Consider the following 14,167-nt stretch of genomic DNA (forward strand, 5'->3'; position numbering starts at 1 on the left):
CATGCAAGGGACAGACAGCCCGACACCTTCCGTCTAGCTTAGACTCTTACAAAGTATAGTCAACCGGCAAGCTGCCAGGAGACCATGAGCTTGACCAAACAGCAAATTCCAATAGCCGATCTCAATGGATGTAGAACACCCCAAAATAGGTCTAGTCAATCCGGAATTGTTGATTCTGATACAGAGCCAACCAGGCCGTAAGGTAGAACGGCCAAAGACAATATTGATGAATCATCAAGCTTCAAGAATTAAATACCATAGCCATGATGATTGTGACGCACGATGATTGTCCATGTCGTTGCGAGAGCCATCTGTGGATTGGGAAAAGATACGGGAATTAGGTACGTATACATGGAAGGAAGCGCGTGTCACCTTTCTCTTCTTTTCTTTATTCCATCAAAGGAAGATATGAAGATAGAGAAGCTGACCATATACATGGGAATAATTCCCAAGGGATTGCTAGCTTAAGAATTATCCAGAGAAAAGAGAAAAATCAAGGAGAGAGGGGGATGGGGGGGAGGAGGTGGAGGCAGAACGCGTAGAAAGACTGCGCGAGGGAGTGAGGATGTGCGATCTGTCGATGAATGCAATGGATATCCACTTCATGACCAAGAGCTAGCAATAAGGACTAACTCTTATCAGAATATTGATCACCCGAGAATACGGCCCTACCAATAATCTACCGAGAAAATGCACAAAGAAAAAAGGGAAAAAAATCGTGGGAAAAAAAAGAGGAGAAACAGCAGAGGGACTTTGACGTGTAGGTGCTTGGGAGTGAGTGATCTTGTGTCAACACCCGCTGCCCTATAAAGCGCGGATGCCCCGCGGCCTTCCACCCCTTCCGTCGTCGACTGCTTTTCCTTCTGCTTCCACCAACGATTCACCCTTACGCCTGTTGAACTTGTATATCATCTCTTAGACTTCGGTCTCCCTTATAACTTCGACTTTAAAATCACAAGTCATACTTACCCACCCTAAAGATGCCTCCCAAGAAAGCTTCCACCGGCGCAGCCAAGAAGACTGGCTCGACTCATGCTTCCTACCGTGGTATGATTTTACTGATCTTCCCTCACCACCACATCGCGTCGGGGTGATCTTATTATCGTTTTTGTCGCGAATGAATGCTGATTCATTTGATATAGATATGATTAAGGATGCTATCCTGAATGTGAGTTGATCACGCCATTCCCGAGGCGCTTTGGGAGATGGATGTTGGGTCCCAACTTCTCCGACCGTGACACGTCTGCACGGTGCTGGATCACCCCAACGTCACGTCGGAAATTCTTGAATATTCCTTCAAGCTGGTCGCTAACATTTTGTCCTCTAGCTGAAAGAGCGCAATGGTAGCAGGTATGTTAGTTTTGTTTTTATCTCGCCGTGCAAGGCCCCGTTCAGCGACGTGGCAGCCGCAGCACTCGTCCAAGTCGCGTATTGGGCTAACTTGATCTCCCCATGACAGTCGTCAGTCCATCAAGAAATATGTTTTGGCAAACAACAAGATTGCACCTGCATCTACCAACGCCTTCGATAGCCAGTTCAACAAGGCTATCAAGGCAGGCGTTGAGAAGGGTGAATTCACCCAACCCAAGGGTAAGTCTTGATATATCGCGCGCGCATTTAAGAGTCATTCCCCCTGTGGCCACCGAACTGAGCATGCTATTACCTGTGCCCTCTAATCTGTTACCGTCGCGTATCCCTTTGTTTTGATAAATGGTGAGCTGACGCGTCTTATCTCTAGGTCCTTCTGGACCCGTGAAGCTCGCCAAGAAGGAAGCTGCTCCTAAGCCTGCTGCCAAGGTAAGTGATATATATCCTCTCATCTGTTTAGACTTCAACATGATTAATATAATTATCAGAAGAGCACCACCACTGCCAAGCCGAAGAAGGCTACTGCCACTACTACTAAGAAGGCTGAGAAGGCCGAAAAGGCCGAGAAGCCTAAGGCGACCACCAAGAAGACTGGCACTACTACTGCCAAGAGGAGTGTCGGCAGACCCAAGGCAAACACTGCTAAGCCTCGCAAAGCATCTACTGCTGTACGTATCACCATCGGCCGCCCTTGTCCCGGAACTGTATTCTAACATCCAAGCAGGCCCCTGCCGTTGTCGACCAACCCAAGGTCATCGGCAAGACGAAGTCCGGTCGTGTGACCAAGACAACGGCCAAGCCTGAAAAGGCCACCAAGAAGTCTACCAAGAAGGCCTAAAGCCAATGTCTGGCAGAACATATTTTTGAGCGACTAGTTGATTTCCTGTTCGATTTGGTTGACTTGACGTGGGCTTCGGACTGTATCTTTTTCTTTTTTGGGTTGTATCCCTTCTTTCTTCGGCTGTAATTTCTTTTTTTATCTCTATCTTTTGTCGATGCGGTGACTGCTCCTGGGATATGTTGATGGTTTATTCTTTCGTTATTGGTAGGGTTGGCGTCTTGCGGTGGATATGGGAAACGTCTTATCTTTTTTTTTTTTCTTTGTGCTTGATATTTATTTAAAGCACGCGCCAGCGGACAGTGCTACGTTGTGAATGGAGTTGATAGCCATGCTTGAACGAGAGGTCCCCTATCCAGTTTCCATGTAGAATTGTAGAAGCCCGGGTTGTGGTCTGGAGTGCAGATAAGTAAGGGATACTGAAGGTTCTTGTTGATCCGACAGCTATGAGAGGCATCTTACTACTGACTGACATGAGCGGCAGCTTTCACAAATTCAAGGAGAGACGGGGCTTGGGACTGTCAATTGGGTCAATGCTCCTAAGTATTGATTTCTCATACATAGTATAACAATGCATATTCGATATTATGTGATCCGAGTCCGGGTTCTCACCTGAGGGGATAGAAGGACTCCTTCAAGCTCGCTGGATCAGTTCCAAAAATAGGAGATAGAAAGTACCCACTCGGTGAGCAGTAGTACTCCGTACTACTAGGTATTCGAAGAATAGCCTTGTAAGCACCTTACTTATATATGGACGCATCTTCAGCAGATGGGTCTGCCACTTCGCAAGGCCCAATATTGTGTCAAGTCTGCAGTCTACACTCTTTCAATACACCACACATGACCTTGTTTAGTACTCTACCATACCAGGAAGAATGATGGGCAATACGCATAGGGGCTCATTGCGTCAGGATAGGACAGGATAGTTTGGGTGTGACGTTGGCACTGTCGATCATTAGCACAGTACCTGTCGCGGTGGAATAAGGAGGATCAGGCTGAGTTTGAGAACCCGATTATGGCGTAATCCTGTTAGAAAGCTCATACTAAATAGTTTGTGAGTTACTCTGGGGGAGGAAGATAGCGACAGAGTAAAAGAAAAGAAGTTGAGTTTAATAGGTGAAATTATCACTATCATTATCATTATCATTATTATTATTGTTATTATTATTATTATTATTATTATCAGTATAATAATAATCAGATCCTTTCTAAGTGACGCAAACATAACTTGGCCGAAACATTTCATTCCATATTTCAAATACTACTTGGAAGCGACAATTGCAGCATGAGGTCTCTAGACTACTTTCACGAGGATTGAATATATACTACTCCAGTAAGGATATACTAAAATTGCCACTAGTACAGCTGCAAAGGTTATGCAGTTTGCCGCCCGTGTCCGTGAAGTGTCACCTGTCATCGTGATACCTCCTCATACACGGTACTTCGGAATGTATGTACCCGTTGTTTCAGTGTGTAGTGTATGAGGCGACGACTCGGGATGGGCAATTTCTAACTGCTCTTGGCGGATATGCTCTGGGAACCGAATCCGATCAATCGGCCTATAGATTTCATGCAAAAAGTGCCTCTGTACTACTAAGGTTCCGTCCAGAGTAAACCTTGGTCTTAGATTTTGTACCCGACATACCGTATGTATGTACAGACACATATCTATGCATAAGTACGCTGTGTGGAATATGGATATCGTATGGCCTAGATAGATCAAATCAATACTAGTACTGTACAAGTATTGTCACCTACTAGATTATCACTGTACATATGATTAGGAGGAGGAATGGAATTAAGTGGTAGATAATGCAGCACATGGCTGACGTTCCTTATCTTCCATGATACAGCCGGGAGCCGTTCCTTGCTTATCTGTACGGAGTACAAACAATTACAATACGTAGAACTTCCCCGTTGCTGGAAGTAATTAAAGCTGACTACTTCATCAAAACTGTGGAGCAAAAGATCCATCCTTACCAGGAACAATAACTGACACAGATGGGTCCTCCGGGTTTCCTAGCACTACGGAGTACTACTCACTAACCAGCCTCCTTTACCTAGTGTCCAGTGAAAGAGACACCTGAAAAATAAGAATGAAAAGGGAGTCACTTTAGTTTTTCTGCCTGCCACGGGGCAAGATCCATCTGTTTCTTTATCCGCCACAATAAAAGTTCTGCATCCATACTTATACTGCATTCTATACCCACGACAAACTACTTGGGAGGTTGGACGGAGTGCAGATACATACATACAGTACAAGGTACCTCACCTCATACATACCCCATACAAGTCATACAGTGTAATACCCCCCTTCTCCAGGCACCCTCTTTTTTTTTCCTTTGGTAAGGATTTTCTTTTCCTTTTTTTCCTCCCCCGTCTGCCTGCCCAGACCTAGAATTACATTACCAGTCCATACCAAATTGTGAGGTCTTTTTTCCCTCCTTCCCTTCTCTACCTAAGAATAATACCGTCAGTCTTGGTTCCTCGTCCAAAGTCTCCCCCAACCCATCAATCATCCCCATAACGCCCGACTGGTGTCTACTTTTCACACACTCTCTCTACTCGTCCTCCCTCCCCACCTTCTCTAATTCGCCCTTTAATCAACAACTCGTCCTTTCTACGTCTTTTGTCCGGCTTCTCTTTCTTTTCGCACTCATTAATCGTCTTGGGACTCGAACACGTTTGCCTGTGCCGGTATTGGTCGACGTACATTTCGCCATTTTCCTTTCGTTTGATGAACATGCCAATCCGTCGCTAAATTTATGCCACGCCCTCCCCGGCTGGTGGCTTCAGCTCGATTCGGGGACTTTGTACTTGCATCTCGAACCCTGCCATTGATCGGTCGCTGTCACCCTTGTCTTCCCTCCCCCTTCCTTTCCTCGCTATCTTCCCTCCCGTCGTTGGCCGGAGACAGTCGACCCCGGTTCCCGCCCAGCACGCTGGCTGTTTTGCTGAGCTTAATAGGCCCACGCAGGTCTCACGTCACCGTTCTATCCCCTCCTTTATATACACACCGTTTGGCGTTTCGACTTTGCGCCGGAGTCGAAACCTAGCGACCATGCCATCTTTTTCTAACGACAGCTCTTATCAGACGGCCACTGCCACAGCTACCCACCCTCGTTCTTTTGACTCGCCGCCAGGGAAACCACACGATAAAACTCCCGTGGGTAACACTTTTTTGTGGACAAACTGGCCCAATGGCGACACCAATCACCTTGACACCCCCGGAAACGACCGCCAACCGCTCGCGAACGGCAGTGTGTACTCTTTGAATGGGCCTCGGTCAAGCGCTAGTTCTTACACTCGGGATCTGTCACACTCGAAAGATGGAAGCATGCATTCATTAGGCCATGTACCGGCCCGGGACCCCCGGGATGGTGGACGGCCTTCCATGACGCACGAACAGGATTTCGCGCGGAAATCTACCGATGCAGGTGCCGGGGCAGGTTCAGCGACGGCGTCGATAGCCAGCCAGCAGCCTAACGCCACATCACTCAACTCACGATCACCAAATGGAAGACCGCTGATGAATGGGGATTATGCTCGACCTTCTGCCGATGGACTGGTTCCTTCGGAATCTATGGGGAACGTTTCGGAAACATGGCCGTCAACATCGCAGCCCATCGACACAGGACGCCTCTCACCTGACCCTGATTGCCTATCCCCGTCGCAGAAAAGCCCCCATCGATATTCTTCTCCACCGCTCCCATCTGGCACAGAACAGCCAGAACCGGCGAATTCCGGCCTTCGACATCGGCATACGCTACAGGTTCCAAGAAACACTAGCGGCCGTCGAAGTAGTCGCGACCACTCCGAGGATGCGGCATATAACAGCGGACGATTGTCTCCGACAGGAGGGGTTCGTCGTACCTCTTTCAGTCTTGGCCGCCGGGCCAGCAAGACCAATCGCTCAGATACCTTACTGGACGAAGCTAATCCTGATGAAGATGCAGCCAGATGGGCAGAAGCCATCAAGCAACGGCGGGCTTCAAAGCGGAGACGCCGGGATGACGACGATGACGACCGTGTCATCGTGGGAACAAAGGTGGATCAAAATCATGTGAACTGGGTTACAGCGTACAACATGCTCACAGGAATTCGGTTTACCGTCTCGAGAATTAATGCGAAGATGGACCGGGAGCTCACCCCTGCGGACTTTGAGGCGAAACATAAATTTTCTTTTGACATGTATGCTCTAGTGCCCCCATCCCCTATCCTATGGTCACTCGTTCTTTCACTTACACTGGACCCGTGGGCAGCACTGGCAATGAGTTAACACCTTCTGCCAAATACGACTTCAAATTCAAAGACTATGCGCCTTGGGTCTTCCGGCATCTGCGAACGAAGTTCCGGATTGATCCTGCTGACTACCTAATGTCTCTCACAAGCAAGTATATTCTTTCGGAATTGGGCTCGCCTGGGAAAAGTGGCAGCTTCTTTTACTTTTCGAGAGACTACAAATACATCATCAAAACTATACATCACTCCGAACACAAGCTGTTACGCAAAATTCTCCCAGAGTATTATAAACACGTCGAGCAGAATCCGAACACGCTGATCTCGCAGTTTTATGGCCTTCACCGTGTCAAGATGGCCTATGGACGCAAGATCCACTTTGTGGTCATGAACAACCTCTTCCCGCCTCATCGTGATATTCATCAGACATTCGATCTGAAGGGCTCGACGATCGGCCGTGACTTGCGCGAAGAGGACCTTGAGAAGAACCCGCGAGCCACTCTGAAGGACCTGAACTGGGTCCGGAGAGAACGTCACCTCGAGTGTGGACCATCGAAACGGGAATTTTTCCTGGCACAACTTGAGCGGGATGTTGAATTATTGAAGCGGCTCAAGATCATGGACTACTCTCTATTAGTGGGCATCCATGATCTAGAGAGAGGAAATGAGGAGAAGCTTCGTGACAAAACTCTGCAAGTTTTCCAACCCGGTGGTGATCGAGAAGAAGAAGCGAACCCGAACATGCTCATGCGCACACCGTCAAAATTGGAAAATGAGCGCAAGGCCCGTGAACTACGAATGTCCCTCAAACGTGAACGCCCAGTGCCTCTGGACAAAGCAACTGCAAAGATGCCGGAAGAAATTCTCGACGAAAGAAAATTTCATGTCTTCTATTCCGACGATGGGGGATTCCGAGCCACTCATGAGAATGGTCAGCCTGGAGAGGAGATCTATTACCTCGGAATTATCGATTGTTTGACACACGTAAGTCAATACTTGATGGATGCAGACAGAGTATTCTGAATACAACGCTGACTTTAGAAAAGTATGGCACGGTGAAACGATTGGAGCACTTCTTTAAGGGCCTGTCACATGACCGGCATCAAATTTCACCAGTTCCCCCCGAGGGTTATGGTGATCGCTTTGTGAAGTTCATCAAGGGCATCACCATGTCTAAAGAAGAAGCGGTACGTTGTCGGGAATCCCGGCAGCTAGGCAGGACATCTGCTGAGCGTACGCCTTCCGTTGAACGGACAATACAGGCGGCGGAAAAAGAAGCGGCCAAGGATGTATCTTTTACACACCCTCGGACGTTATCGACAGTTAGGGACCCAACGGACAGCGGTTCAACGGGTCCAACTTCGACACTACCGATCGTAGACGAGGCCGGCGAGGCCAGTAGCGTTGGTGGACAAAGTCAACATAGCCGACACGGCGCTCCGCCAGCGACGGAGAAGAAACTGCCACCACTCCCCAATCAAGACCATCTTCGACCCGACGGGAAGAGAATGGCGATCGCTTGAAACGTGTTTTACTTCTCCCTTTCAGCGAACGATCTTCCCTAACCCCAGGGCGATGAAATTCGGTTGATTCTCATGATACCCTTTTTGCAGCTCAAAATTCCTTCTATCTATCCTATTCCTGGCGCCGTGGGGCCTTTCGTCCCTGCCTGCGTAACGCATTTCTTCTTCCATCTACCTCCATCCAATCTCCGGAAGAAACCACTCTTGTGATACTGGCCATGTTACCACGATTGATGTGAGTTTCGCTCTCGGGCACCCTGTGCCTGTCTTCACAGGACATCTCCTTTTGCCCTTCCATATCATCTCAGCTTCTGTTTTCGACCGACTTGGTCTCATTTTTGAGACCGTACTTTCTTTAATCAGCATGGCAAGCGGTATTTGATCATGTGTCTCATCATTTTTGAAGTATTTACCTACCCACATTCCTCTCTCCTTATCTCTTCGAGACCCTTTCCTTTTTGTCTGTGTGTACCTGCGTGTTTATTCTATCACCCTCCTTTTTGAGAGAGCGACTAAAAAAGTCGCCGCTTTGAGTGTTGGAGTCTAATCCACGCTGACTGGTTCTGGCTTTGTCTTTAGCCTCCCCTCGACTGCTTCTATATTCACTGTACCATCTTCTCCTTTGTTTGAGTCTAAGGTCGGCCTTTCGACTCTGCCCTTTCTTTGTTTATCTCTCCCTTTCTTTCTGCTTTTCTACCTCGTATGTCTCTGGCTGAAGGTTGTCCGCCATTGTTCTAGCCGCCTATTTTTTGCTGTCTTTTGTATACATGGATGGGAGAAGCGAATGCTTTAATTTTTGCATGAGCAGGTCTGAGCGGTTTAATTATGTGTGTTTTCTGTGTTCTTTTTTTTGTTAGATTGATAGAAGACGCACAATAGGCGCTGTTCCTAGAGAATTGATACCAATCCGCTTTTGTTTCTGGAAAAAAGGGTGTCATAGATCCCGGTCCTGCTATGTGCTTGTTGTAGAACTTTAAACCTTTAACCTGGTATAAAAATAAATAGCTACAAGGCGGGCTTTCCAGCCGTAATATTCCAATTAGAACCCTATTGAAACCGTTCCAAATGACTTCGTGCCGCTTTTTTTTTTTTATTTTTTTTTTTATTTTTAGCCTCTTTTCGAGCCCATACCCCAATCCATCCAACTCTCCCAAGGTGGGTATAGCATTCGTTACTTGAAAAACATCCATGAAAGAAACGCCATTCTACATGCCAGTTCAGTGCAGCCAGAACCCAGTGGAACAAGTGTAAAACGACAAAAGCAACGGCAAGCAGAGCAAATGAAGAAAAAGCCACCCAGTGACGCCAACTACCGAATTGTAAAGTGAAAAGTTGGGGGAATATATGTGAGAACGGTGGTGTTAAGACAATTTCTTAGAAGATTAAATAAGTAGGGTAACTGAGTGAGGAGGCGTTTGACACGTAGGTTATCACTGAAGGTGCACAACCCCGATTGGAGACGATGACTGCGAAGGCGGAAAGAGGGGAAGCGCAGTAGATGCAGAAATCATTCAGCCTTGCCTTGTGTCACTTTGGCAGCTTGGATGGCGGACATCTTCTGGGTCCAGCCTTGTGTGGGCTGAGGCTTCTTGACGGTGCGAAGATCATCAGTCGAGAATCCAGAAATGCGCATGTTGTAGTTACGTTCGAGAACAAGCTGAATATCGCGGATCTCGAGGGTAGATGATGGACGTAGTTTGGCGAGACGGCAGGCAGCGGTAATCACGTCGTCAACGAAGTCATCGGCCATTTGGAGGATGAACTGATTAATGTTAGATGAGCTCATATAAAAGGCGACCGGGGTTTATTAGTGACGTTCAAGGGGGTAAACAACGTACGTCTTCAGCATCTGGAGTGAGTCCCTCACCCTCTCCTCCCCCAGTCACCTGGCGAACCAAGATGTCAAGCATTTTCTTGCTCAGGACTCGCTGGCCTTCGCCTTCAAGGACGTACCCCGGGTGTTTTTGAATCGCAGGCTGACCCATCATACCCATAGCGCCGTGGCTGGGACCACCTGACATGGTTGGCCGCGCTGGCGCCATAGTGACAGGCTCCGGAGGAGGGACATTCAGGGTTTTTGGAATGGCCATATTGATGTTTCGTGCCGAGTTATCAGTGGCTCTGTTGGGAATATAGCCCTGAGGATGCGCATGCGAGTTGGTCGCAGGCTGTGGCATGTTTTGCTGTTGGCCCATGTTGTTGTTTGCGTTATTATTGGTATAGTTTTGAGCAGCCTGAGCCATAGCAGCTTGTTGGGACAAAGGACGTGGGGGCCCTTGCACATTCACTGGCTGAGCTGTAGTAGGCGTAGGCGTAGAGCCGTCCAAGTTAGGTACTTGCGTGAAGGTGACCTGTGAGCCAGGTGCTCCTGGCTGAGGCTGGGCCTGCGGCTGTGGTTGCGGATGCTGCTGCTGCTGCTGCGGCTGCGGCTGCGACTGCGCTTGGGGAGGAACGACTGGTGGTGCGGCAGGAGCGGCAGGAGTGGCCACCGGGGCCGCCTGTGCAACGGGCACTTGGCCTTGTTGGGAGACTGACGGTGACATAGCTGTCTGGCCAGCTTGGCTTCGTGCGGCACTTACCGCAGAAGTGATAGTATGAGGGGCAGGTGTTGGGGCCTGTCCAGGATGCATTGACACGGGTGTGTTTGCGGGGCGACCATCCGAACCAGCAGGGACAGTGGGAGCTGGTGTGACACTGGCACCTTGTGGTTGACCTGTAACGTTCTGTACGCCTGCCCTCTGTTGCTGCGCCTTGAAGTTTTCTTGTTGCTCTTTGAACTTGGTCAAGAAGTCACCCCCTTCTCGGTAAAGCTTCTCTGCCGCAAGCTGCCGATTTTTGAATTCCTGTAGCTCCTCCTGGGTCATATTTCCGGCAGTCTGGCGCTGGCTAAACTGCTGACGTAGCTCCGCTACGCGCGCCCTGCCGATCTCTTGCTTCTGCAGCGCAATGCCGTATCGTAATCTGGCCTCCGGAAGCCATGACTGCGCTTGTTCCTGGCTGATATTGGGAGGAAGAGAGAATTGCAGACTGTTGACTTTTTGTTGGATCTGAGGTAGGAGCTGATTGAAGGTCTGAGGGTTGACCGACTGCGGCCGCTGGCCGGGCTGACCAGGCTGGCCCTGGAGCTGTTGTTGCTGGAGCTGGCGGTTCTGCTGGAATGCTCGCATACCCTTCATCAGACTTTGTGATATCTGGGTAAGCCTCGAGTGCGCGTGCTGATATTCTGTGCTCTGAGGGTCGCGGTTATTGAGGACCTCCCAAAAGTTGCGCACCAGTTGGGTGTGTTGACTCTTCTGTTGCTCGGTGAGATGAGGGAGCTTCTGGACCTGATCGGTCCGGATTAAATTCGAGTGTTGGGTAACCATGGGCTGAGCCGCAGGAACCTGTGAGCCGTCCATCCTCTCGATAATAAACCTGACACAGAGCGGAAGCGAACGTATGGGTTACTATCGATATGGGTGGGCCGAAGGTCGATGTAACCCCGAAAACAAGGGAATGATGGGTTGAATCCGCGCGACAGTTGAATCGTAAAGCTACGTGGATGAGGCCACGAAGCGACCGGGCAGGCGTTGGCAGAGGTCAAGTCAAATGGCGTGAGGGGCGATAGCTGGCAGAAAACACTGCAGTCCCCGTCAGAAGGGAGAGATTGAACGAACGATTCAGGCTCAGAATCAACGATGGATGGCGGAGAGTTTGGGAGCCTCAGGTCTTCACGTCTTGGCAGTCAGTGTTGCTCCCAAAGCGGTAATCTGGGGTCCAGTGACTTGGTATCACCTGTTGCAGGCGATCATCATATAATCTTCCTTCTCCCTTTTTCCTTATACTAGTAGTACCGTTAAAGATTTCTGCTTTCTCTTTCCATTGTGTCATACATTTACTCGAATCCTACTTTCTAAGACCTCGGACCCAGATTCTAAATCATCCAAAATTAATTAGCAAATACTATAAATGCTCCTGGCAACAGAAGTGAATGTGCTATCTTTCGATGTTCGTCTGCACAATAATTATTGTCTTGTACTACAACCCTCATGGAGATAGTTGCATTGGTGAGACTACCAGGTCGTCAGAGATGGCAACACTAATGTAATAATACGGACTCCACAAAGCGGCTATCAACCCGAGCTCTTGATGACGAGCACAGTAGGAAACCCTCTAGAGAGCACGATATTCCACTGGTCCAGCAAAATGGCAAGGCTACCAAAGAACAGATCGGCAATCACCTTGCTATGAATCACATATCAGGGCCAATAGGTAGGAGAAAGACCCGACAAGCGGTGTATCAAAGCATCCCATTCGTCTCGCAAGCCTGACGCGAGTCGTCATAGGCCGGGCCTAGCACTGAGATTGGAATGGGAATCTCAGCGATTGGGCAAACTGACAATATGATTTCAAGCAGATTTGACACTGCAACCCGCGCAACGATCGCATCCCCATGGCAGCCGAAACCTGTAACGCTGGACAAGTCGTTCAGGGAGTTCGTCTGTGGCATGTTTGCCAGACCCAGAATGAGTTCACCGGATTAAAGTGCCGTATCTTGCTGATACCGTATGTGAACTCAACGTGGAACGAGTCCCAGAGGGAATATCGAACCGTCGGAGTCAGGCAAGGTTCACTGCAGGGGCTTGCAGCTCGTGGCAGAAATTTGACAGAGATCATCGGTCGGCTAAGACTTACGATCTGTCTCCCTTGCATGATATCTGAGTCATAGAAACAGTAGGTAAAGAGCCAATCATCCAATCAAGCCACCCAAGTCTCGTTCCATACCGCTAACGCGGGTTTCTAATGTTCTCTTCCTTTTCTCTAGCTCTCGGATCTCATCCATTTCCTGCTGAATATCGGCATCTGTTACATCGGCTATATTTAGTTGCAGTGTGCCTGAAGAATCATAATCGTCAAAGTCGCTTCCGTATGAGTGGCTCATCTTCTCCAGCTCTGCGGTATTTCTCGCTACCCGATCCTCTAGGTCGAGAATCGAGTCAGTAATCAGTTGATGACGATAACGGAGACTCGCGATCTTTTCTTGCGCCCCCGAGACCGGGCTTCGAGGCAGATCAGTAAGCATGCACTACAAGCCAGAAGAGTGAAGCTATAGCTACTTACTAGACGTTGCAGAGGATTTCTGCGCCTCGGAGAAGCACATCAACATCGACTTCGCCGCGCCCTCTAGATGAAGTGCCTGCTGAGCGTTTGATTTCCTCCATCATATCCGACCCCAAGACTCTTGCAACAGCGGATTGGTTTTTGTTATTCCTGGCTGCATAAATCCGACTGGCCATTGACTCTCCCTCTGTCTCAGATGGGAATACTGTTCCTCGGCGGGTTGACCGACGTTGTGAAGCATTGATTGCCTTCACAGACGGGTCTGTTTGGAAAAGAGCTCGTTCGTGGGTCTCTGTATCGCGAATAAGGGCGGTGATGTCGTGGGGGCCCAAGAGAGCGTTTGTGAAGATCCGTGGTGGGGGAAAGCTGGAGGGGATCGATTAGCAAGTTGCTGGAATCCTGGGATGGAGGGTACTAACGGTAGTTCAGCAATGGCATTGGAGGAGAGCAGAATCTGCTCCAGATGACTATCAAGCAAAGACATCGCGGTTGTAATTCTGATGCTATCTCGGCGCTATGCCCGCGTACTTTGTAAGTCGTATTTACGGAGTGGAAGTAAACATGCCACCGAGTGCGGTTGCCAAGAGGACCTGCCGAAAGCTGCTTTGCTTTGCTGGATGCCTCAGGCGACGGCCGTGGACAGCGAGTGGCAACTCACCAGCAGCGGTCGGCCATGGGAAAAGGGAATTCGTGACAATCATCCTTGATCATCTGTTACATGGGAAGCCTTAAGAAAAGCAAAATCATCCGACCACCATCTAATTGCGTATTGTGAGGCGAAGCTTGTACCTTGTGCAGGTGACCTGCTGCTTCTGAGGTCGTTAACTAAGCTGCTGATACTGACTAAGCCTGGTTGGTTCTCTCGCTGTCCATCATCATCATCCCAAAGCCCAAACCCTTGACATCACATCAACCACCTCATCAACCTTCTTCCCACCCCCAACGATCACCACCCTTCATCATCCTCACCGTTCCACCATTCTCCTGTCCGCATCCCCCTAATTCTTTTGTTTTCCTCAAGTACTTTTTAGTGTCGTCCCCGACCTAAGGTCTATTTCATCACCCCCCTTCTTCTGTTCCCGGTACCGTGGTTCTCGTT

The 14,167-nt window shown here is 49.0% G+C and overlaps 5 protein-coding genes across 5 annotated transcripts; 2 read left to right on the plus strand and 3 right to left on the minus strand.

The window, feature by feature from the left end:
* The first annotated feature begins 1,024 nt into the window (after positions 1-1,024).
* On the plus strand, positions 1,025-2,450 carry BDV37DRAFT_248807 (histone H1/H5 family protein). The gene is made up of 5 exons (XM_032082017.1): positions 1,025-1,168; positions 1,328-1,350; positions 1,460-1,590; positions 1,739-1,797; positions 1,857-2,450. The coding sequence occupies exons 1-5, from the start codon at positions 1,118-1,120 to the stop codon at positions 2,079-2,081; spliced, it is 489 nt and encodes a 162-aa protein (XP_031941159.1). The 5' UTR covers positions 1,025-1,117; the 3' UTR covers positions 2,082-2,450.
* Positions 2,451-5,267: 2,817 nt separating this feature from the next.
* Positions 5,268-8,547, plus strand: BDV37DRAFT_294217 (1-phosphatidylinositol-4-phosphate 5-kinase; the record flags this gene model as incomplete). Its single annotated transcript, XM_032089588.1, has 4 exons — positions 5,268-6,397; positions 6,469-7,429; positions 7,492-7,632; positions 7,708-8,547. 4 exons carry the CDS (start codon positions 5,268-5,270, stop codon positions 7,966-7,968), a joined length of 2,493 nt encoding a protein of 830 aa, XP_031941160.1. The 3' UTR covers positions 7,969-8,547.
* BDV37DRAFT_124231 (uncharacterized protein) lies at positions 8,485-9,316 on the minus strand. Its single transcript, XM_032078636.1, has one exon. The coding sequence runs from the start codon at positions 9,156-9,158 to the stop codon at positions 8,703-8,705; it is 456 nt and encodes a 151-aa protein (XP_031941161.1). The 5' UTR covers positions 9,159-9,316; the 3' UTR covers positions 8,485-8,702.
* BDV37DRAFT_124230 (putative transcription initiation factor TFIID subunit 12) lies at positions 9,317-11,883 on the minus strand. Its single transcript, XM_032078635.1, has 2 exons — positions 9,807-11,883; positions 9,317-9,730 (listed from the first exon to the last, which is right to left on the minus strand). The coding sequence occupies exons 1-2, from the start codon at positions 11,364-11,366 to the stop codon at positions 9,476-9,478; spliced, it is 1,815 nt and encodes a 604-aa protein (XP_031941162.1). The 5' UTR covers positions 11,367-11,883; the 3' UTR covers positions 9,317-9,475.
* Positions 11,884-12,686: 803 nt separating this feature from the next.
* BDV37DRAFT_124119 (uncharacterized protein) lies at positions 12,687-13,876 on the minus strand. The gene is made up of 3 exons (XM_032078634.1): positions 13,488-13,876; positions 13,069-13,434; positions 12,687-13,007 (listed from the first exon to the last, which is right to left on the minus strand). Exons 1-3 carry the CDS (start codon positions 13,550-13,552, stop codon positions 12,698-12,700), a joined length of 741 nt encoding a protein of 246 aa, XP_031941163.1. The 5' UTR covers positions 13,553-13,876; the 3' UTR covers positions 12,687-12,697.
* Positions 13,877-14,167: the final 291 nt, after the last annotated feature.

Source organism: Aspergillus pseudonomiae (genome assembly GCF_009193645.1).
Source record: "Aspergillus pseudonomiae strain CBS 119388 unplaced genomic scaffold BDV37scaffold_35, whole genome shotgun sequence".
Classification (NCBI taxonomy): domain Eukaryota; kingdom Fungi; phylum Ascomycota; class Eurotiomycetes; order Eurotiales; family Aspergillaceae; genus Aspergillus; species Aspergillus pseudonomiae.

Bases quoted from the DNA above. Each gene is read 5' to 3' on its own strand.
- BDV37DRAFT_248807 (XM_032082017.1), top strand. From the start codon at position 1,118: ATGAATGCTGATTCATTTGATATAGATATGATTAAGGATGCTATCCTG. The intron at 1,169-1,327 runs GTGAGTTGATCA...TTTGTCCTCTAG, and splicing joins TTAAGGATGCTATCCTGAAT to CTGAAAGAGCGCAATGGTAG. The intron at 1,798-1,856 runs GTAAGTGATATA...TATAATTATCAG, and splicing joins CTCCTAAGCCTGCTGCCAAG to AAGAGCACCACCACTGCCAA.
- BDV37DRAFT_124231 (XM_032078636.1), bottom strand. From the start codon at position 9,158: ATGGATGTTTTTCAAGTAACGAATGCTATACCCACCTTGGGAGAGTTG.
- BDV37DRAFT_124230 (XM_032078635.1), bottom strand. From the start codon at position 11,366: ATGGACGGCTCACAGGTTCCTGCGGCTCAGCCCATGGTTACCCAACAC. The intron at 9,731-9,806 runs GTACGTTGTTTA...AACATTAATCAG, and splicing joins TCACTCCAGATGCTGAAGAC to TTCATCCTCCAAATGGCCGA.
- BDV37DRAFT_124119 (XM_032078634.1), bottom strand. From the start codon at position 13,552: ATGTCTTTGCTTGATAGTCATCTGGAGCAGATTCTGCTCTCCTCCAAT. The intron at 13,435-13,487 runs GTTAGTACCCTC...GATCCCCTCCAG, and splicing joins AATGCCATTGCTGAACTACC to CTTTCCCCCACCACGGATCT. The intron at 13,008-13,068 runs GTAAGTAGCTAT...TCTGCCTCGAAG, and splicing joins GAAATCCTCTGCAACGTCTA to CCCGGTCTCGGGGGCGCAAG.